The 22,620-nt window shown below is 55.3% G+C and overlaps 1 protein-coding gene across 1 annotated transcript in view; it reads right to left on the reverse strand.

The window, feature by feature from the left end:
• The window catches only part of LOC141728985 (SH3 and multiple ankyrin repeat domains protein 3-like), a gene marked incomplete at its 5' end in the record, with an annotated part of 77,119 nt that overhangs the window by 18,591 nt on the left and 35,908 nt on the right, over window positions 1–22,620 (reverse strand). The window contains 4 exon segments of the mRNA XM_074540308.1: window positions 205–2,530; window positions 14,321–14,423; window positions 16,112–16,239; window positions 18,423–18,446. Of these exon segments, the coding sequence (XP_074396409.1) occupies window positions 205–2,530; window positions 14,321–14,423; window positions 16,112–16,239; window positions 18,423–18,446 (2,581 nt within the window).

Here is a 22,620-nt window from a genome sequence, read left to right on the forward strand (position 1 = left end):
AGGGGAGGATACGGAGCAGCAGGAAGGGCAGAGCAGGGGGAGCAGCCACAGCCACGGCACGCCAGGAGCCCATCCCACAACTCCCACCGACATTCCAGCCCCTCCGCTGAGCTCCCAAAGCTCCGAGGTGTCCCTCAAAGCCACATCCGGCTCCTTGGCAGTGTCACCCGCCCGTCCCCGACCCCGGCCATGCCCGGCTCTTACCGTGCGGCCACCACCGGCGACTTCTTGCCGGGATCCAGGGCGGAGCCGGCCGGTTCCTCGCCCAAGGAGCGCGTGTCCTTGTTGAGCTGCTGGAGGCGGGAGCTCAGCTCGCTGATCACAGTTGGTTTGTCCTCTTCGGCCCCGTGGCCGGGCCTGCTCTCCATGGGGTCCCCCCATAGCTTGGACCTTCTCTGAAAGAGGTAGCGTGGCCGGGCCGCGCTGGTGGCCGCCAGCGTGGCCGCGTGGTGCTGGGAGATGAGCTCGCTGTCCGAAGACTGCTTCAAAAGTGGGTCCCTGAAAGTAACCGGCCCCTTGCTGAGCTGGGACTTGAGTTTGGGCTTTGGAGGCACTGGTGGCTTCTCGAGTAGAAAAGTTTGGCCGTCGGCGAAGGACGTGTAGGTGTCGGTGGGCTCGCCGCTCTCCGAGGACAGCGTGGACATGCTGGAGACCGTGGAGATGGTGCTCGTGGTCTCCAGGTGGTGGTCGCTGGAGCTCCTGGTGTCCACCTCTTCCACTCCCGAGTCCGCCGCCGACTCCGGGGCCGCGGGGGCGTCCGAGGGCTTCCCTGAGGGTGTCGCGCCGGGGGGAGAAGGTGCTACTGCTGCCGCTGGCAGGGACGGCGTGCTGGGCGCGGACAGGTGGCTCACGGGGGTGCCGGGGGTGGTCACCAGGACCCCGTTGGCGAATTCATCCGGGGGCGGCACCAGCCCGATCTTGGCCAGCTCCTCGCGGGTCTCCTCGTCGCTGGAGGACAGCTGGGCGGGCGGGAGGGTCACCGTGTAGGGCTCCACCTCCTCCTCCGAGCTGCCCTGGCCCAGCGCCTTCTCCGAGGCCGGGCTGACCGGCGGCTTCCCCACGGGGCTGGGCTGGGGCTCGGCCTTGGGGGACTCGACCGGCTCGGCGCAGACCTCGGGCACGGCCGGGCTCTCCTCCTTGATCTCCAGGCCTATCTCGTCTTGGCCATTACTGGTGGCGTGGACCATGATGAGGCCGGCGGTCTTCTGCTGCGACGTGTCCACGATGCTGATGATCATGGACTTCTTGTCCTCGGGTTTCTTCTCCTCCTTGCTCGGCGTCTCCGCTCGCACCTCGGGCTCCTTCCGCAGGGTGGTCGGAGTCCCCCAGGGGCTCTTGGTGGGGGTCAGAGCGCCGGCGTCGGCCGCCATCACCGCCTTCCCTCCGGGGGAGTAGGCGGGGGACACCAAGCTCTCCAGGTCCCCCCTGTCCGGTTCTTTGGTTTGGATGTCCACAAACAGGGGCGCGGCTCTGTCCGAGTCGGGGCTGTGGATCGGGGTGGGCGACCGGGATGGGACTTGAGTGGACAGCGCCCGTTCCCTTGCGGCCAGCGCCAGCGCCAGGGGCGAGTTGGGATCCAGGGGCTTTCCCGTCAGGGGGTGGATGAAGGTCGAGGAGGAGCTGCTGATTAATGGCTTTAAAGCTGACACGGGGGACGGCAGGAGGACGTCCCGGCTGCCCAGGAGCCGCTCGTCGATGGAGCGCGACTGCTGCAGCGACGGCATCTCGCTGCCGCCCGGTGCCGGCCCCTCGATGGCTCCCACCGACAGGAACACCGTGGATTTCCTCCTCTCGTCCAGCCGCCGGTCCCGGTCCTTCATGACGCCGGCGGCGATGGCGGTGGCGAAGGGGAGGCCGGCGGCTTCCACCTGAGCGATGCTGGGGTGGTGCTGGTAGTCCAGGCGGTGGCCCCGGCGCGTGGGCGACGGCTCCCGCGAGGAGTAGCCGCCGGTGATGGCCAAGGCCGCCCGCTCCTGGGCGTCCTCCACCTGGAGCTGCTTCACCAGGGGGCTCTTCTTCCTCTGCGGCTTGGTGGGGGCGAAGAGGCTCACGTTGAACTGGCCCATGTTGGCGTAGGGGTTGTCGATGACCCGGCCTTTCCTCTTGAGCTTCTCCGGGGGCGTCGCCGCCGGGCCGGGCCGCGGGATCTCGGTGGGTTCCACGGGGAGGTGGGAGGAATCCTGGAGGATTATCATGGAGCGGGCCCTCTTCTGCCGCTCGGGGTAGGGCATGGAGCCCCTGGCCTGGTCGTACATCTCGGCCGCGCTCAGCACCTGCGGCAGCCCGTGCAGTTTGGCCTCCAGGCCTGGCTTAAAGCTGGACCTGATGGTGTCGTAGGCCCGGCCCGGCGGCGGCGGCGGCGAGAAGGACGGAGGGGGGCCGGTGTCGAAGTAATAGGGGGAGGGGGGCGGGGGAGGGGCGGTCTGCGGGGGAGGGGGGATCCCGTGGCCTTCCCGCACCGTGTCCGTCATGGAGGTGCTCCGCGGGAACTTCCCGTCCAGCAAGGACGCCGCCAGCTTCTCGTCTTCCCCTGGAAAACAAGGAAAAAACGGAGGAGTTGGGGATGAGTTTGTGGTTTGTGGTCTCTGGCTGGACGACGAGGAAAAGAGTGGAGTCAGGGAGAAGTTTCCCGTTTTCCATGTGGAAAATAAGGAGAACTAAAGTCAGGGATGAGTCTTGGGTCTCCGCCTGGCAAACAAGGGAAACAATGGAGTCAGGGAGGAGTTTCTGGTCTCCAGCTGGAAAATGAGAAGTTAAGTCAGGGAAGAGGTTTCTTATCTTCCCCTGGAAGAAGGAAAAGAACAAAGTCAGGGATGAATTCTTTGGAAAACAAGGAGAGAACTGGAGTCAAGGACAAGCTTCACATCTCCACACGGAAAACAAGGAAAAGAGCAAAGTCGGGGATGAGTTTCTGGTCTCCAGCTGGAAAACAAGGAAAATAATGGAATCAGGGAGAAGTTTCTTGTCTTTCCCTGAGAAACAAGGAGAACTAAAGTCAGGGATGAGTTCTTTGTCTCCACCTGGAAAATTAGGATAGAAGTGAAGTCAGGGATGAATTTGTTGTCTCCACATGGAAAACAAGAAAAAGAGTGGAGTCAGGGATGAGTTCCTTGTCTCCAGTTGGAAAACCAGGAGAGAAATGGAGTCAAGGATGAATTTGTTTCCATGTGGAAAACAAGTAAAAGAGCAAAGTCAGGGATGAGTTTCTGGTTTCCAGCTGGAAAACAAGGAAAAGAATGGAGTCGGGGAGCAGTTTCCCATTTTCCACCCAGAAAACAAGGAGAGAAATGGAATCGGGGATGAGTTTCTGGTCTGCACATGAAAAACAGGGAAAAGAGCAAAGTCAGGGATGAGTTCCTCATCTTCCACCTGGAAAACAAGGAGAACTATGGAATCTGGGATGAATTTCTTGTCTTCCCAAGGAAAACCAGGAGAGAAGTAAAGTCAGGGGTGAATTTGCTGTCTCTGGAAAACACGGAAAAGAGAGGAATCAGGGAGAAGTTCCCCATCTTCCTCTGGAAAACAAGGAAAACAAGGATGAGTTTCTCGTCTCCACCTGGAAAACGAAGAGAACGGTGAAGAGGACATTCCGAGAGAATTCCCAGACTGGAAATTCTGGGACAAATCGGGAAGTGGCTGGGGTTGTTCCTCCCACCCCACTTTGCTCCCAAGACTTTTCCTCTTTCCAAGCCTCACTGGAAAAAGCTTGGAGCAACTTCCAGCGGAAGCTCCGAAACTGGAGGAACCATCCAGAATTCCCAGGAAAGCCATGGATCCCCCCCCCCCAAATCCCTGGAAGCACCCAAGGCCAGGTTGGAGCATCCGGGGGTAGCGAAAGGTGTCCCATGGAAAGGCTGGGAACGGGATGAGCTTTGAGCTCACCCCAATCCCAACCATCCCACAATTCCTCCCCACAGCCACGTTCCCGTGGGATCGGCTCCCACGAGAGCCGTTCCCGCCCCTTCCCGAGCAGCTCCGGTGACGGAAGCGCCGCCACCGCCAACGTGCCAGACACCCGAGTGCCACCGGCACGGGCGCGGCTCCCGTCACACTTCCCGCTTTCCCGAGGGGTGACATCTGTTCCCGAGTGCCAGACTGAGCCCGGCAGGGTCTAGCAGGAATTCCTGCTTTTTTCAGGGAATACTCGGAGACGCTGCGAGGATTTGGATGGAAAAGCAGGAACAAACCAGGGGTGGATTGGGATGATTTCAGGGCCTTCCGAGCCCGAGCCATTCCGTGATCCTAAAATCCATCCACGCCACAGTTCCCCCCCTCCATTCCCAGCTCCAGCCTCATTCCCAAGCCTGGATCTGCCGTGCTCACCTGTCCTTAGGGAAAATTCCTCCTTCCCAATCCCTCCTCCGCTCTTCCCAAGCTTTCAAATGGCTCCGGAGAGGATTTGGGCTTTTTTTTATTTCTGGCCTCTGGAGCGAATTTTCCTTTATGGAAAATGCTCTTCCAGTGGCACCGAGAGGCTCCGGCAGCTCCGCCCGGAATCCGTCAGCGATTCCACCCGAGGCAGAATCCAATGGGGACAAAAGGGAGGAATTTGGCACTGAAATTCCATCCCATGCTGTTGGTCGTGCTGGAAACTGGGCTATTTTTGGGAATTGGGGATGTGCCGTGGGAATAAAGAACCGGCAGCACGGAACGGGTTCAAAGGGAGCCTGGACAAAGCCATGGAAAATGTGCCTTTCCCAAGCTTTTTAAAATCCCAGAGCCGAGGCCAGCAGGGGGAATTTGGGAGAATGATCCCGTCCTTGCCCTTTTTTTCCTTGGGAATCTGGGAACCTGCACTAGATGGAGCCGTGGAATGTTCTGGGAGCAGCAGGAAGATCCCAAAATAAACCTCAGTCCTGCCTTTCTGAGATTTCTGGGAATAGCTGGGAGGTGACACAGGGATATTTGGGAAGATCTGAGCACCATCCCTGGGCCTGGAATGTCCCAGGACACAGAATAGGGGAGCTGGGCAGGAAATTTAGTGGGAAAGCAGGATCTTCCCTCTGGAATGTCCTGGGAATGGCTGCCGGATCAGGGGCGACATTGGGACATCCAGTCCTTGGATCCAACCCTCCTCCATTCTTCCCTGCATGAGGAGGGGACACTGTGGAAAACCACATCCAAGGAATTGTCAAACGCAGGGAATACCATGGGAAAACTACATCCCAGGAATTATTATGTTCAGGGAATACTATGGAAAACCACATCCCAGGAATTTCCAAGGGCAGGGACACTATGGAAATTCACATCCGGGGAATTGCCAAGTGGAAGGGACTCTGGCAAATCACATCCCAGGAATTGACAAAGGTAGGGAATACTATGGAAACCACATCCAAGGATTTGCCATGTTCAGGGAAAACGACAGAAAGTCAAATCCAAGGAATTGCCAAATGTAGGGAATACCATGGAAAAAAACGCATCTCAGGAATTGCCACATTCAGGGAATACTATGGAAAACCAAATCCCAGGGATTGTCAAATGTGGGGAATACTATGGAAAACCAAATGCAAGGAATTGTCAAATATAGGGAATGCTATGGAAAACCACATCCATAGAAATTGCCAAATGCAGGGAATACCAGGGAAAAACCACATCTAAGGAAATGCCAAATGCAGGGAAAATTATGGAAAACCAAATCCAAGGAGTTGCCATGTTCAGGGAAAACCACGGAAAACCAAATCCAAGGAATAGCAAAATGAAGGGAATACCACGGAAAAACCACATTCCAGGAATTGCCACATTCAGGGAATACTATGGAAAACCAAATTCCAGGAATTGCCAAGGGCAGCGGCACTATGGAAAACCACATCCAATGAATTGCCAAGTGAAAGGGGCTCCGGAAAAGCACATTCCAGGAATTGACAAAGGTAAGGAACACTATGGAAAACCAAATCCAAGGAATTGTCAAAGGTAGGGAATACGACGGAAAACAACACCCCAGGAATTGTAAAGGGCAGGGAGCACCATGGAAAACCAAATCCAAGGGCAGGGAATGCTCTGGAAAACAACATCCAAGGAATTGCCAAATGTAGGGAACACCATGGAAAACAACATCCAAGGAATTGCCAAGCGGCAGGGACACTACGGATCAGCACATCCCGGGAATTCCATGTTCATTCCCACCCGGCATTCCTGGCCTGGAGCAGCTCCCTGAGGCAGCGGCTGAGCCGCACCCATGGGATCATTCCCAGATCATCCCTCGGTTTTCCAGCCATTCCCAGGAGAAGGAGCTGAGCCACCTTGGGTGTCACTTTGGCAGCAGCTCCGCTCCTGGATCCTGGAACTGCTCCCTGGATTTGGGCAGGGTTCCTTGGAAAAGGGAGCTCGGAGCAACCATAGGAGATTTTGGTGGGAATGTTCCCCAGGGATGTGTCAGGCTGGACCAGGAATATCTCCAGGGAAGGAGATTCCACAGCCTCCAGAGTCCGGATGTTCTTCCCATGGAAAAATCCTGGAATCTGGGTGGGAAGGGACCTCAAATCCCATCCCAATCCCATCCCATTCCAAGGGCAGGGACACCTCCCACCATCCCAGGCTGCTCCAAGCTTTCCTTGGACATTCCAGGGATCAGGGGCAGCCCCAGCTGCTCTGGCAATGCCAGCCAAGGCAGGAATTGCTCATTGCCAAGATGCCACCCATGGCTGCCCTCTGGCAGTGGGAGCCATTCCTGGAGCTCCTGCATGTCCTGGAAAGTCACAGTTGGGTCGCCCTTGATTTTCCCCTTTTTCTCTCCTCCAGGCTGGACAATCCCAATTTTCCCAGACTTGGATCATCCTGGTTCCTCCTCTGGACTTGCTCCAACAATTCCATGTCCTGTCCCTTCCTCATCTTCCCATCCTTCCAGGTCCCTCTTATCCTGAGGATCCCAGACCTGGATCCAGCACTCCCTGTCCTGCTGGGAATGCTCTTCCCAATCCATCCCAAGATCCCATCGGCCTCAGGGACAAAGTTTTCCAGTAGATCCTTTCCACTGAACCGCTCCCAGCAGATCCTTTGGAATTCCAGTGGAGTCGCTGGGTCCCTGGAAGGTTTTTCCTGAATTCTGGGGCTGTTTTGTTTCACCCTGCCCAAATCCTCCCCTGATCCCAGCAGAACCTCAGGAGAGGAGGTAATTCCTCCCAGGAATTTCAAGGAGCATGGAAAAGCAGGATCTGTTTATTCCCAGCATGGATGCTCCAGAGCTGAGCATTATTTTCTTTTCATGGAATTCTGCCTGGGAATCTCCAGAGGGGAACAAAAGCCACCAGCGATCCCCTGGGAGCAGCCTGGAATGTTGGGGGCCGGATCAGGTGTGGAATTTTGGGATTGGGCTCCATCCCTGCAGCACCTGGAGCCTCGAGATGCTCCTGGAATTCCCAAGGGAATTTGTCCTGGGAAAAAATCCCCGAAGGATCCTCAAAGATCCCTAAAAGGGAGCAAATCCAGAACATCCGGCTCTTGGACAGAATTCCCAGAGAAGCTGTGGCTTCCCCTGGATCCCGGGATGTGTCCAAGGCCAGGCTGGAGAAATCTGGGATGTGGAATGTGTCTCTGTCCATGGAAGGGGTGGGAATGGGGTGGGATTAAGGTCCTCAAACCATTCCAGGATTCCACGATTCACCCCTGGATCTCAAACCCTGTCTCCCAGGAAAGCACAGGGTGTCCAAACCTCCAACTTCCCAGTGAATCTGGAATTTTGGGAGCTGCTCCAGGCTCTCAGGAGGGATGGCAGAAAAGTGGGAATATCCTCTGGGAAAAGTCCCAAATGTCCTCCTATTCCCAGGAATTTTTAATCCCAAATCAACCCCTCCCTTTGCTGTTTTCCATGGAATTCTGCTCCCCTCAAACCCCACCTGGGGCCATGGGAGACTCCGGTGCCTCCCATGGAACACTGGGACATCGCTGGGATCAAATTCCAGAGCTCGGGAATAAAGAGCCGGAATCCAAATGGAGCCACCAGTAAGGACCAGTAAGAACCAACGGCCAGCATTCCCTGGAATGGGAATGGTGCTCCCAGCGTAGCCTGGCAACCCCCGGAGCCATTCCTGGTGCACTCCATGGAATTAATCTCCAAGGAAAACACAAAGCCTCGCCATGAAAGCTCCCGGGGCCGTTGCCATAACAGGAAAACCTCATTCCATGCATTCCTTAGCGATGGATAAGGCTGGGATGAGGGAGCGAATCCCAAAAAAAGACCTGGAGCAGGAGGGTGCAAATACTGGAGTGGGAAGGGGGAGGGAATCCGCAGCCTCTGGAGCCCAGGAATGGGAATCTCCATCGTTTGCAGCCCAGGGATGGGAATCTTTGTCCTATGGTATCCAGAGATGGGAATTTTTATCCTCTGGTACACAGGAATTGGAATCTCCAATTTTTGGTGTCCGTGGTTGGGAATCTCCATCCTCTGGAGCCCAGGGATGGGAATTTCTGTCCTGTTGTGTACAGGGATGGGAATCTCCAATTTTTGGTATCTGTGGTTGGGAATCTCCGTCCTCTGGAGCCCAGGGATGAGAATTTCCATCCTTTGGTGTCCAGGAAAGGGAATCTCTGTCTTTCTGTGTCCAGGGATGGGAATTTCCATCCTCTGGAGCCCAGGGATGGGAATTTCTGTCCTGTTGTGTACAGGGATGGGAATCTCCAATTTTTGGTATCCGTGGTTGGGAATTTCCATCCTCTGGAGCCCAGGGATGGGAATTTCTATCCTTTGGTGTCCAGGGAAGTGAATCTCTGTCCTGTTGTGTCCAGGGATGAGGATTTCCATCCTCTGGAGCCCACGGTTGGGAATCTTTGTCCTATAGTATCCAAGGTTGGGAATTTCCATTCTTTTGAGCCCAAGATTGGGAATCTCCATGCCCTGGAGCCCAGGGATGGGAATTTCTTTCTTGTTGTGTACAGGGATGGGAATCTCCAATTTTTGGTATCCGTGGTTGGGAATTTCCATCCTCTGGAGCCCAGGGATGGGAATTTCTGTCTCGTGGCATCCAGGGATGGGAATCTACAATTATTGGTGTCCAGGGGTGGGAATCTCCATCCTCCGGCACCTGGGATTGGCCCAGGATTCCCAGAGCAGCTGTGGCTGCCTCTGGATCCCTGGAAGTGTCCCAGGCCAGGCTGGAGCACCCCGGGATAGCAGGAGGTGTCCCTGCCCTTGGAATGGGGTGGAATTTGGGAATCTCGAGGATCCTTCCCACCCAAACCATTCCAGGATTCCGTCCCGGATATCGCTTTAACACCAGGACACTTCCCAGCTTCCCCCAACATTCCCGATGATCCTGAGGGGTCACAAATCCCTCTAAAGGCAGTGGCTCCACCCTCTGGAATTCTCTCCGGGAGCCATGGCAGCTCCGCAGTCTCCGGAGTGTTTTTAACTCCGCTGCCGGAGCAGATGGCGCTGGCAGAAATCTTGGAAGTCTGACAGGATTTATCTCCCCTCCCCTTCCCCCCACTCCTTCCCTTTCTCCTCCAAATATTCCTCCCATCCCGCTTTTTTTTTTTTTTTTTTTTTTTTTTCCCTCCCATCCTTGCTTTTTATTCAGGGATTTTTTTTCCAGGACTCTTTTTTGATCTTTTTCTCCCATTTTTTTTTTCCCAGCCAGCCAAGGGTTAACCACCTTTATCCCGGGAATTTTTCCCAGAATATTTTGGATCTTTTTCTCCCATTTTTTTCCAGCCAGCCGGGAGTTAACAACCTTTATCCCGGGATTTTTTCCTGAAATCTTTTCTCCCAGTTTTTTTCCAGCCAGGTGGGGGTTAGCCACCTTTATCTTGGGATTTTTTTCCCCCCTCTGGAATATTTTTGATCTTTTCTCCCTCTTTTTATTCCAGCCAGCCAGGGGTTAACCATCTTTATCCCAGGAATTTTTTTTTTCCCCTGGAATCTTTTTGATCTCTTCTCCCTGGGAATCTGCAGTGCTGCTGGAATACGCAAATGCCAGGGAATATTTATTCCCAAAAAAACCCCATCCGAGCGCTGCTTTTCCATCTCCTTCCTTGCCCGTGCAGGGATTTTTCCCCGGGAATCAAGTGACTGCGCAGCTCCCGGCCGTGGGTGTGGAATGACAGCTCAAGGACTTCTAATTCCAGCCCCATTCCCACCCGATTCCTCCCTCTCCGCCTCTTTTCCATCCCCGTTTCCCTGGAATTCCATGGGAATGGTTTCTTCCAGGAGCTGCTTCGGGTTTGGGGTTGGGTCCCCTCCATTCCAGGGGCAGTCCTGCTGTGGGGATGGATCTGGTGCTCCTGGGTGGGATTTTTCCCTGGATTTTTGGTCGGGATGTGCTGTGGCAGCTGCAGCCATTCCTGCCTGGAGCAGGGATTCTCCAGCTGGGATTTCATGGAGATTCAAGGAATGGTTTTAATGCCCTTTTTTCCAGGGGGGTTTGGCTGCATGGGCTGGGAATTGCTGGGATAACTGGGATGTGCTGGGAATTCTCATGGGGTGTGAGCACAGAATTCCCAGATTATTGAGCTGGGAAAGAACTCCAAGGTCACCGAGTCCAAGCTGGGCCCGATCCCCACCAGAGCCCCGAGTGCCACCTCCAGGAATCCCTTGGACACCTCCAGGGATGGGGCTCCAAAGCTCCCTGGGAGCCCCTGCCAAGGCCTGACCCCTTTCCATGGAGAACGATCCCAAATCCGGGAGCTGGGCCTGCCCTGCCCCAGGCTGAGGCCGCTCCCTCTGTTCCCGGGGCTCATTCCCTGGATAACTGGGATGTGCTGGGAATTCTCATGGGGTGTGAGCACAGAATTCCCAGATTATTGAGCTGGGAAAGAACTCCAAGGTCAGCGAGTCCAAGCTGGGCCCGATCCCCACCAGAGCCCCGAGTGCCACCTCCAGGAATCCCTTGGACACTTCCAGGGATGGGGCTCCAAAGCTCCCTGGGAGCCCCTGCCAAGGCCTGACCCCTTTCCATGGAGAAATTCCCAAATCTCCAACCCAAACCTGCCCTGGCCCAGGCTGAGGCCGCTCCCTCTGTTCCCGGGGCTCATTCCCTGGAGCAGATCCCGATCCCCGCTGGCTCCTGGCAGGAGCTGGGCAGGCCCAGAAGGACATTCCCGATCCCGGCCCCGATCCCAGCGGAGCTGCCCTGGCCCCCAGCCCGGGGCACATCCCACTTTTCCCGGGCTCTGCCTGCACGGATCCCTGGGGGGCTCGGGGGCCCTTCCCGAGGCACTGCCGGCATTCCATGGGCCAGGATCCCACAATTCCCCAATCCTGGCGTGGTTTGGGTTGGAAGAACCTCCCAGCCCATCCACTTCCAGCCTCTGGACACCTCCCACTGTGCCAGGCTGCTCCAGCCCCAGTGCCCAGCCTGGCCTTGGGCACTGCAGGGATCAGGGGCAGCCCCAGCTGCTCTGGCAATGCCAGCCCAGGCAGGAATTGCTCATTGCCAAGATGCCACCCATGGCTGCCCTCTGGCAGTGGGAGCCATTCCCTGGGTGCTGTCCCTGCAGGCCTTGTCCCCAGTCCCTCTGCAGGCCCTGCCAGGGGCTCTCAGCTCTCCCTGGATCCCTCCCTGCTCCAGGGGAACATTCCCAGCTCTCCCTGGATCCCTCCCTGCTCCAGGGGAACATTCCCAGCTCTCCTGGATCCCTCCCTGCTCCAGGGAACATTCCCAGCTCTCTCAGATCCCTCCCTGCTCCAGGGAACATTCCCAGCTCTCCCTGGATCCCTCCCTGCTCCAGGGAACATTCCCAGCTCTCTCAGATCCCTCCCTGCTCCAGGGAACATTCCCAGCTCTCCCAGCCTGGCTCCAGGACTTGGACAATTCCATGGATTCCATTCCTTTTTAAACCATTCCCAGCTCTTCACAGCACTCTGGTCCTTGAACAGCTTTTCCAAAGCTTCTTCCCAAACATTCTCACCCAGAAACTCCCGACACACTTTGGGAATCTCCTGGATCCTCCTCATTCCAATGCCGCAGGGTCAGGACCCATACCCAAGACCAAAATATGGGATAAACCAGGAGAAAAGTCCCAATTCCCCTCTGGACACCGTGGGTTTGGGATGCTGGGATGGGATTTCTCCGTGTGCACACATGGATCCATCCTCACATCCCACAAAAACCACCCCGTTGTATCCCAGCTCTTCCGGAGCCTTGGGAACACCTTCCCATGGAATTCCTGGCAGAGGAGCAGCTGCACCAACACAATCCCTGAAACTCCAAATATTCCTTTATATTCCTTTATATTCTAGGGTCCAAGGACCAAAACCAGCCAGGTTTGGGACTGGTGGCACCAAAACCATTCTGGAATGGGGCCAAGGACTCCCCACAGATGGGATTTTGGGATTGGTGGCACCAAAAACCTTTAGGGACAAGGTCCAGGACCCACCACACACAGGTTTGGCATTGGTGGCACCAAAAACCTCCTGGAATGGGGTCAAGGACTTCCCACAGATGGATTTTGGGATTGGTGGCACCCAGAACCTTCTGGAATGGGGTCAAGGACTTCCCACAGATGGATTTTGGGATTGGTGGCACCAGAAACCTTTAGGGACAAGGTCAAGGAACCACCACTGAAGATTCTGGGATTGGTGACACCTTAAATCTTTAGGGACAAGGCCAAGGACACCCCACAGCCAAGTCAGAGTTTGGTGACACCACAAACATTTTGGGGTAAGCTCAAGGAACCACCACAGCTGGATTTTGGGGTTTGGTGGCACCAAAAACCCTCAGGACAAGGTCAAGGAGCCACCACAGCTGCTTCTGGGTTCAGTGGCACCAAAAATCTTTAGGGACAAGGTCCAGGACCCACCAGAGATGGCTTTGGGTTTGGAGACTCCATAAATGCTTTGGGATAAGCTCAAGGATCCACCACAGATGGTCTGGGGTTTGGAGACTCCATAAATCATAAGGGACAAGATCCAGGACCCACCACAGGTGGATTTTGGGTTTGGTGACACCATAAACCTTCGGGACAAGGTCCAGGACATCTCACAGATGGATTTTGTGTTTGGCAGCACCATCAATCTTTGGGAACAGAGTCAGGAACCTATCAGAGGTAGTTTTGGATTTGGAGACTCCATAAATCTTTAGGGACAAGGTCAAGGACCCACCAAAGGTGGATTTTGGGTTTGGTGGCACCAGAAATCTTTGGGAAGAGAATCAAGAACCCGCCAGAGATGGTTTTGGGTTTGGAGACTCCATAAATCTTTAGGGGCAAGGTCCAGGACCCAGCACAATTGGATTTTGGATTCAGTGGCACCATAAACCTTTGGGACAAGATCAAGGACTTCCCACAGATGTATTTTAGGTTTGGAGACTCCATAAATCTTTAGGGACAAGGTCCAGGACCCATCACAGGTGGATTTTGGGTTTGGTGGCACCAGAAATCTTTGGGAACAGGATCAAGAACCTGCCAGAGGATGGTTTTGGATTTGGAGACTCCAGAAATCTTTAGGGACAAGTTCCAGGATGCGCCACAGGTGGTTTGGGGTTGGTGGCACCACAAACCTTCGGGACAAGGTCCAGGACATCCCACAGATGGATTCTGTGTTTAGAGACACCATAAATATTTTGGGATAAGCTCAAGGATCCACCACAGGCGTTCTGGGTTTGGTGGCACCAGAAGTCCTGAGGAACAACATCAAGGATCCCCCACAGCCAGGTTTGGGTTTGGTGGCACCAGAAATCTTTGGGAATGGAAATAAGAACCCACCAGAGATAGTTTTGGAATTGGAGACTTCCTAAATCTTTTGGGATAAGCTCAAGGATCCACAACAAGCAGTTTTGGGTTTGGAGACTCCAGAAATCTTTAGGGACAAAGGCCAGGACCCACCAAAGGTGGATTTTGGGTTTGGTGGCACCAAAAACCTTCTGGAACGGGGTCAAGGACTTCCCACAGATGGATTTTGGGTTTGGTGGCACCAGAAATCTTTGGGAACAGAATCAAGAATCCACCAGAGATGGCTTTGGGTTTGGAGACCCCATAGACCTTTTGGGATAAGCTCAAGGATCCTCCACATCCAGGTGCCTCCTCCAGACCTCATCCTGCTCCTCTTAAACCCCAACGCCAGCATTCCCAGCTCCAGAGGTGCCATTCCCACCAGGAATGCCCAATGCCATCACTGGACGTGGCAGAGTGCCCCTGCCCTTGGCAGAGCCGATCTGGGAATTCCTGGAATTCCCTCCCAAAATTCTCTCTTGGAATTCTCCAGTCCCACCTTCCGCTCCGAGCAGGACCAGGCATCCCTCCAAGCCGGAATTCCATGGAATTCCACGGAATACCCCAAAATCCAAGCTCTGGAGCGACCTGGGAAGGGCCGAGCCTTTCCCACCCACTCCACATCCCGCAGGGACCCTCCCTCCTCATTCCCAAGGGATTCTCCCGGGTCTTTCCTCACCTACTGACTTGGTCCGTGGAATTCCCTTCCGGAGGGGCAAGTGGGGCTTCTCCGTTCCCGCCAGGACCCCGGGATGTGCCATTCCTTGGCGCTCAAACAGGGACTGGAAGGGAAAAACAGGGAATTCCCAGTCCGGATGCTGCCGGAAGGACCCGACATTCCCACCTGAACTTCCAACCATGGGAAAATGGGAGCTCTTCCCAACGGGATGAACCCTCCTCGCCTCCACCTTCCTGCTGCTCCATCCAGTGGAATTCCAAACACTGGGGTAACTCCCTGGGTCTCATCCCATCTCCCTGCCTGCTCCAGGTGGGAATTTGGTGCGGATGGCTCCGGGAGCTCCTGTCCTGCTTTTCCCAGAGCTGCCTCCCACCCGCAGCATTCCCGGCACAATCCCGAGCCTCCTCCTCTTCCCTCCTCTGCGCTTCCCCTCGGATTCCAGCGGAATTCCAGCCCCGCATCCAGCCCGGCTCTCCAGGCTCCTCCCGAGCTGCTCTTCCAGCCTTCCCTGGGAAATCCATGCGGATTCCCAGCCCTGGATGGGGATCCTGGGAAGCCAAGGGAGTGCTGAGACCCCGCTATGGATTGGGGTCTTCCAGGCTCTGCATTCCCGGGAATTCTGCTCCTGAACCAGCTCCCCTTGGCACCACATTCTGTCCCATCCTCCTACATGGGCTCCCTTCCCTCTCCTTCCATTCCCGGGAATCCCACTCCCCATTCCTGGTAAGGACATTCCCCATTCCCTCTCATCCCTCTCCCTCATTCCAGGCCCCCATTCCTGGTGGGATTCCCTCTGGCTCACACTGATCTCCTCCAGATCCTTCCCATCCCTTTCCATGTGCTCCCATCCATCTCCTTTCTTCCTTGGGAATTTCACTCTCTGTTCCTGGGAATTCCAATCCCCGATTCCCGCTGGCTCACACTGATCTCCACAGGGCTGATCCTCCATCGCATTCCCACATCCCACGCCCCCATTCCCAGGGAATTCCTGCTGGCTCACACTGATCTCTGCAGGGCTGATCCTGCGGCTCTCTCCCATCCCATTCCCACATTCCACGCCCCATTCCATCCACCCATTCCCAGGGAATTCCCGCAGGCTCACACTGATCTCCGCAGGGGTGATCCTCCCATCCCATTCCCACATCCCACACCCCCATTCCCACATCCCACTCCTGCATTCCTATGGCATTCCTGCTGTCTCACACTGATCTCCACAGGGATGGTCCTCCCATCCCATTCCCATCCCATTCCCATCCCATTCCCATCCCATTCCCGCTGTCTCACACTGATCTCCACAGGGATGGTCCTCCCATCCTATTCCCATCCCATTCCCATCCCATTCCCATCCCATTCCCACTGTCTCACACTGATCTCTGCAGGGAGGGTCCTCCCATCCCATTCCCATCCTATTCCCATCCCATTCCCACGGCATTCCCGCGGCATTCCCGCTGTCTCCCACTGATCTCCACAGGGATGGTCCTCCCATCCCATTCCCATCCCATTCCCATCCCATTCCCATCCCATTCCCATCCCATTCCCATCCCATTCCCATCCCATTCCTGCTGTCTCACACTGATCTCTGCGGGGGTGACCCTCCCATCCCATTCCCATCCCATTCCCATCCCATTCCCATCCCATTCCCATCCCATTCCCGCTGTCTCACACTGATCTCCGCAGGGGTGATCCCATTCCCATCCCATTCCCATCCCATTCCCATCCCATTCCCATCCCATTCCCATCCCATTCCCATCCCATTCCCATCCCATTCCCATCCCATTCCCGCTGTCTCACACTGATCTCCGCAGGGGTGATCCTCCGGCTCGTCGGGCGCTGTTTCACCGTGGCCGCTCGGGAATCGGCCTCCACCAGCTCCGCCCTCAGCGCCGGCTCCGCGGCCGCCAGGATCTCATCCAGCTTCTCTGGAATCCAAGGAAAACCGGCTGATCCCGGGGCTCAGCCTTGGGAGCGCTCCCTTCCCGCAGCTCATCCCGGAGAACGGAGGGATCATCCCTGCCTCTCCTCTCCTCAGCCAGCGGCTTTCCATGGATTTGTGAGGGCTGATCCCGCTCAGCCAGGGAATTCCATGGATGCTCTCCACCCCCACATTCGAAGGAATTCTCTGTCTGATGCTAACCAGCGAGTTCATCCCAAATTTTGAGTATTCGGGATCAGCTGAGTCCTGCCAGGAGGGTGGGAGATCCAGGGAAATCCCAGGACATGGAGATGCCCGTGGGATCCACACGACTCCAGCACATCTGGCTTTTGTTTGGGATAAACTGGGACATTCCCAGCTGGAATGGACTCCCTGAATGATCCCAACTTCCGTGCCCACGGATATTGGGAATATCAGCAGAACCACCACGGCCCTGTCCAAGCTCAGGGAATGGGGAGTGGGACTGGAATTGCCAACTCCAGGATCCACCCTGACACTTTTATCCCTTGGGAACACCAGGCTTGTGCCTGGATGTGTCCCAGTGGATCCATTCCCTTGGGAATTCCAGTTGGAATCCTGAACCTCAGGATATGGGAAAAGGCAGAGGGTGGGCATGGATTAATTTCCATGGATCTCTCCTGAGTGGAGTCTATGGAATTCCCAACTGGAATGGGAAGTTGGGGCTGTTGGCTCCGTGCCACCTCCACCTGATGGCGTTTCCCAGATCCAGCCGGATCCGTATCCCAAATTCCTGCCCTGGGAGAGGGACTGGGCAGCTCCACCTGTCCAGGTGGGAATTGTAGCCCTGGAATTCTCCTGAAGCCAGGCTGGTCCTTGGACCTTCCATGGAATTGTGGGACATGGAATCATGGACTGGTTCGGGTGGGAAGGACCTTAAAGCTCATCTCATTCCATGAGACACCTTCCCATTATCCCAGATTTCTCCAGCCTGGCCTTGGGCACTGCAGGGATCAGGGGCAGCCCCAGCTGCTCTGGCAATGCCAGCCCAGGCAGGAATTGCTCATTGCCAAGATGCCACCCATGGCTGCCCTCTGGCAGTGGGAGCCATTCCCTGGGTGCTGTCCCTGCAGGCCTTGTCCCCAGTCCCTCTGCAGCTCTCCTGGAGCCCCCTGGAATGTGCTGGGAGCTCTCCCTGGAATCTTTTCTGGAAGAAAAGCATCCTGGATCCATCTCCAATCCTTGGGAACCTCCAGCTGATTTTCCTGATCCAGGGATCCTCGCGTGGCCCCCTCTGGATCTGCCCGATCCAGGGAAGGGTTGGGAGGATCCCTCAGACACTACTCACAGTAATTCCCACTCGGCTTTTTCCCTGTCCTATCCCCACGGGATCCCTGCTGGAAGAGCTGATCCCACATTCCCAGCTCCATGGGGAACACGGAATGGGAACCAGCAGGACAGAAAATCCTGGATCAGAAAATCCCAGGAGGGGTTGGGTGGGAAGGGACCTTCAATCCCATCCAGATCCAACCTTGACCCACCAAAAACTTCTGCGGCCCTCACGCGACATTCCTGACACATCCTCTGGGCGGGAACAGCGGGATAACCCACATGGATCTGCCAGGAATAGCGGGAAAAATTCCCTGGAATTGCCAGGAATAATGGGATAAACCACATGGAACTGCCAGGAATAGTGGGAAAAATTCCCTGGAATTGCCAGGAATAATGGGATCAACTGCATGGATCCACCAGGAATAGTGGGATAAACCACACGGAACTGCCAGGAATAGTGGGATAAACTCCCTGGAACTGCCAGGAGAGGCTTGGGCTATTTGGGATAAAGCTGGACACTGTCATTCCCAAGGATCCCACACGGGACATTCCCATGGGGAAAATCCGAAGCAGGAATCACACCTGGGAATGGCAGGGTTGGGAATTTCGGGATACAGGACCAGTCTGCCCGTGCCCAGCTGAATCCCAAGTAGCTGTTCCAACTCCCGGCTCCATAATTCCTGGCATTCCAATTCCTGGCATTCCAATTCCTACTGGAGCGGCTCCTGGACACCACTGGAGCCGATCCCAAATTCCCAAATTCCCGGCTGAATTCCCTGAGACGCTGCAGGAACAGCGACCCTCGGGATGCCGGGATCTCCCCCCAGTCTGGATCCTGCCGGATCCCAGTGGAATCCCAGGAATTTCGGTTTCACTCACCCCCTTTCCTTCTCCGCATGGAGGCTTGGAATGGGAAACAAAACACAGAATCAACGGCATGGAACAATTCCCGCCCCCATTCCCGGCTCCAGCCTGGCTCTGCCCACAATTCCCGGCCTCTGGCATGCGGGATCCGGCCTGGGATGTGGGATTCGGGCAGGGAATTCCAGCCTTTATCCACTAGGAACGTCCCTCTGACCCAGAAATTGGGATTTATCCCAAGGCTGGGATCATCCCTCATGGATCCTCATGGATCCAGGGAATCCAGAGCGGGATTGGCTGGAATTCCATCCCAAGCCATGGAAAAGCTGCCAGGGCAGTTCTCTACATCCAAGCCCATGGATTTTGGCACAGAAGTGATCCTGGAGCATCCTGCTGGGAATCTGCTGCTCCAAGGGGATTGGAATGGCAGGGAAAGGGTCGGGAAGGGCACAGGGAGTGTTTGGGATCCATGGAAAACCGGGTGGGAAGCACCTGGCAGAGCTTTCTTTGGGAATGTCCCTTTCCCTGACTGTTCCTTGGGAAGGAGAGCGGCTCAAGGCCAAATCCTGGGAATGCTGATCCACAGGAAAACCCGGAGTGAAAGATGGGAAGAGGATGGATCCCCTGTTTTCCCTGGAATGGCTCCAGCCTATTCCTTGGATCCATAGGATTGAGCGCTACAATTCCCAGAAAAACTCAAGGGAATTGTGGGATCAGAGCTGGAACAGCCTCCAGATCCTTCTCTGGGATTGCTGCTCCCAATCCCTCCCCAGGAAAACTGGGAATTGCTGGAAGGGTGGAAGGAGGAATCCCAGGATCTGGGATGGAGGAAAAGTAGGAAAAAGGAGCCGGCCTGGCTCTGATCCCAAGAATTCCCACCAAAAAAAGAGCCTTGGATTGGGAATAATGGTATGGAAATGCTGGGAATCAAGGGTGGGAATTCCAGGGTGGGAATCCAGGCTGAGGCTCAGGATAAAATAAATCCCAGCTGATCCAGTCTGGGAATTTTGGGATCTGTCCTGATCCCGCAGGGTCTGGCTCCAAGGAGGAGCACAGGGAGCAAGGAAAGGCTTGGAAAACTGGGAAGGGCATGGAAAACCAGAGGGAATGGAAAAGCAGAAAGGGCATGGAAAACAGGGAGAGCAGGGGAAAAAATGGTGAGCATGGAAAACCAGGGAGAGCATGGAAAAGCAGAAGGAATGGAAAAACAGAGAGCACAGAGAACAGGGAAAACATGGAAAACCAAGGAAAACAGGGAGAATGTGGAAAACCGGAAGGAATGCAAAACCAGAAAGGGCATGGAAAAAACAGGGAGAGCCTGAAAAACCAAGGATGGTATGGAAAAACAGGGAGAACATGGAAAACTGTGGAGAACATTGAAAACTACAGAGGGCATGAAAAACCAAGGAAAACATGGAAAACCAAGGAAAACAGGGAAATACATGGAAAACCAGGGATAATGCGGGATCCTGCTGAGGCTCCAGGGTGCCACATTCCCACATGGAAAATCCCAAATTCCCATGGATGCTGGGGCAGCACTGATGACCTCAGAGCCAGCCCAGGGATGCTCCAAAGTTTTTCTGGGATTTGGGATCCCTCCATGGCCACATGGCAGCTCCGGTGACATCCAGGGACAAAGCGCCAGCGGATCCAGGAAAAGGGAAGGGATGGAGCGGGATCGGCTCCTGGGGACATCCCAGGTGGCCACAAGGGCTGGGAAAAACAAGGAATTCTGGCAGCAGGAAGCAGGGAATGGTGGGAGTGGAGAGGATTTCAGGGAATCTGGGAATGTGGAGCGGGATGGGAAAGCAGCAGGAAATGTGGGAGTGGCAGCGGGATGGGGGGGACGGAGCAGTCCTGGAGATCTCCTGGAATTCTCCTGGAGCTCTCCTGGAATTCTCCCAGAGCTCACATGGAGTTCTCCTGGAATTCCAGAGCTCTCCCAGAGCTCATCTGGAATTCTCACAGAGCTCTCCTGGAATTCTGGAGCTCTCCTGGCAGGGTTTGGGATCGGCCCGGAGATGGGAAATCAAAACCTGGGACTGCTGGATGTGGAAAAGGAGGGAGAGGAGCGGGATGAGGAAACGGGAGAGGAAGGAGAGGAGCAGGGAGAGGAGCTGGGAAGGAAAGTGGGAATGGAGCTGGGAGAAGGGAAAGGAGAAGAGAGAGGATCAGGAAAAGGAACAGGAAAAAGAGCAGGAGCAGAAAGAGAGGCAGGCAGAGGATGAGGATCAGAAAGAGGAGCAGGAGGAACAGGGAGAGGAGCAGGAAAAGGATCATGAGCAGGGAATTGATCAGGGAATGGAGCAGGGAATTGATCAGGAATGGAGCGGGAGAAGGGCAGAGAGGGCATCGGGAAGAAGAGCAGGAGCAGGAAGAGGAGCATGGAAAGGAGTGAGGAAAGCAAGGAGAGGAGCAGGGAGAGGAGCAGGAGGAGCAGGAGCAGGGAAAGGAGGAGGGAAAGGATCAGGAGTAGGGAAAGGATTAGGGAATGGAGCAGGGAATGGAGCAGGGAATGGAACAGGGAAAGGAGCTGGGAAAAGACCAGGGAAAAGAACTGGGAATGGAGCAGGGAATGGAAGGGGCACAGAAAGGAGCAGGGAGAGGAGCTGGGAATGGATCAGGAGTTGATTGGGGAATGGAGCAAGAAAAGGAGCTGGGAATGAAACTGGGAATGGATCAGGGAATAGATCAGGGAATTGATTGGGGAATGGAGCAGAGAACGGGGCAGGGAAAGGAACAGGAGCAAGGAAAGGATCAGGAAAAGGAGCAGGAGCAGGGAGAGAGGAGCAGGCAGAGGATGAGGATCAGGAAGAGGAGTAGGAGGAACAGGGAGAGGAGCAGGAAAAAGAGCAGGGAATTGATCAGGGAACGGAGCGGGAGAAGGGCAGGGAGGGTATTGGGAAGAAGAGCAGGAGCAGGGAGAGGAGCATGGAAAGGAGTGAGGAAAGCGAGGAGAGGAGCAGGGAGAGGAGCAGGAGGAGGGAAAAGAACAGGAACAGGGAGAGGAGCAGGAGGAGAAGGAGCAGGGTAAGGAACAGGGAGAAGAGCAGGAAAAAGATCAGGAGTAGGGAAAGGATTAGGGAATGGAACAGGGAAAGGAGCTGGGGAAAGAGCAGGGAAAGGAGCTGGGAATGAAGCAGGGAATTAAACTGGGAATGGAGCAGGGAATGGAAGCAGCACGGAAATATGCAGGGAGAGGAGCTGGGAATGGATCAGGAATTGATCAGGGAATGGAGCAGGGAAAGGAGCTGGGAGCAAAGCAGGGAATAGATCAAGGAATTGATCTGAGAAAGGAGCAGGAAATTGATCGGGGAATGGAGCAGAGAACGGAGCAGGGAAAGGAACAGGAGAGGAGAGAGGAGCAGGGAAAGGAGCAGGAGCAGGCAGAGGATGAGGATCAGGAAGAGGAGTAGGAGGAACAGGGAGAGGAGCAGGAAAAAGAGCAGGGAATGGAACAGGGAAGGGAGCTGGGAAAAGAGAAGAGAAAGGAACTGGGACTGGAGCAGGGAATGGAAGGGGCAAAGAAAAGGAGCAGGGAGAGGAGCTGGGAATGGATCAGCAATCGATCAGGGAATGGAACAGGGAAAGGAGCAGGGAATGAAACGGGGAATGGAGCAGGGAATGGAAGGAGTATGGAAATGAGCAGGGAGAGAAGCTGGGAATGGATCAGGGAATTAAACCGGGAATGGAGCAGGGAAAGGAACAGGAGAGGAGAGAGGATCAGGAAAAGGAGCAGGAACAGGGAGAGAGGCAGGCAGAGGATGAGGATCAGGAAGAGGAGTAGGAGGAACAGGGAGAGGAGCAGGAAAAGAAGCAGGAGCAGGAAAAGGAGCAGGGAAAGGAGCAGGGAATGGAACAGGGAATGGAGCAGGGAATGGAAGGTGCAGGGTAAGGAACAGGGAGAGGAACTGGGAACAGATCAGAAATTGATCAGGGAAAGAAGCAGGAACTGATCAGGGAATGGAGTAGGGAAAGATTCAGGAATTGATCAGGGAATGGAGCAGGGAAAAGATCAGGGAAGGAGCAGGATGCCCAAGGCCAGGGCACACCAACCCCTCCACACCCACCTGGAGACTCCCAACATCCTTCCCACGCCCACCTCCGCCGGGATGCGTCCCCGGAGCGCTGGACATCCCCATGGACATCCCCATGGACATCCCAATGGACATCCCCATGGACATCCCCTGGACATCCCCTGGACATCCCCAAGGAC

Source organism: Zonotrichia albicollis, chromosome 4 (assembly GCF_047830755.1).
Source record: "Zonotrichia albicollis isolate bZonAlb1 chromosome 4, bZonAlb1.hap1, whole genome shotgun sequence".
NCBI classification, from domain to species: domain Eukaryota; kingdom Metazoa; phylum Chordata; class Aves; order Passeriformes; family Passerellidae; genus Zonotrichia; species Zonotrichia albicollis.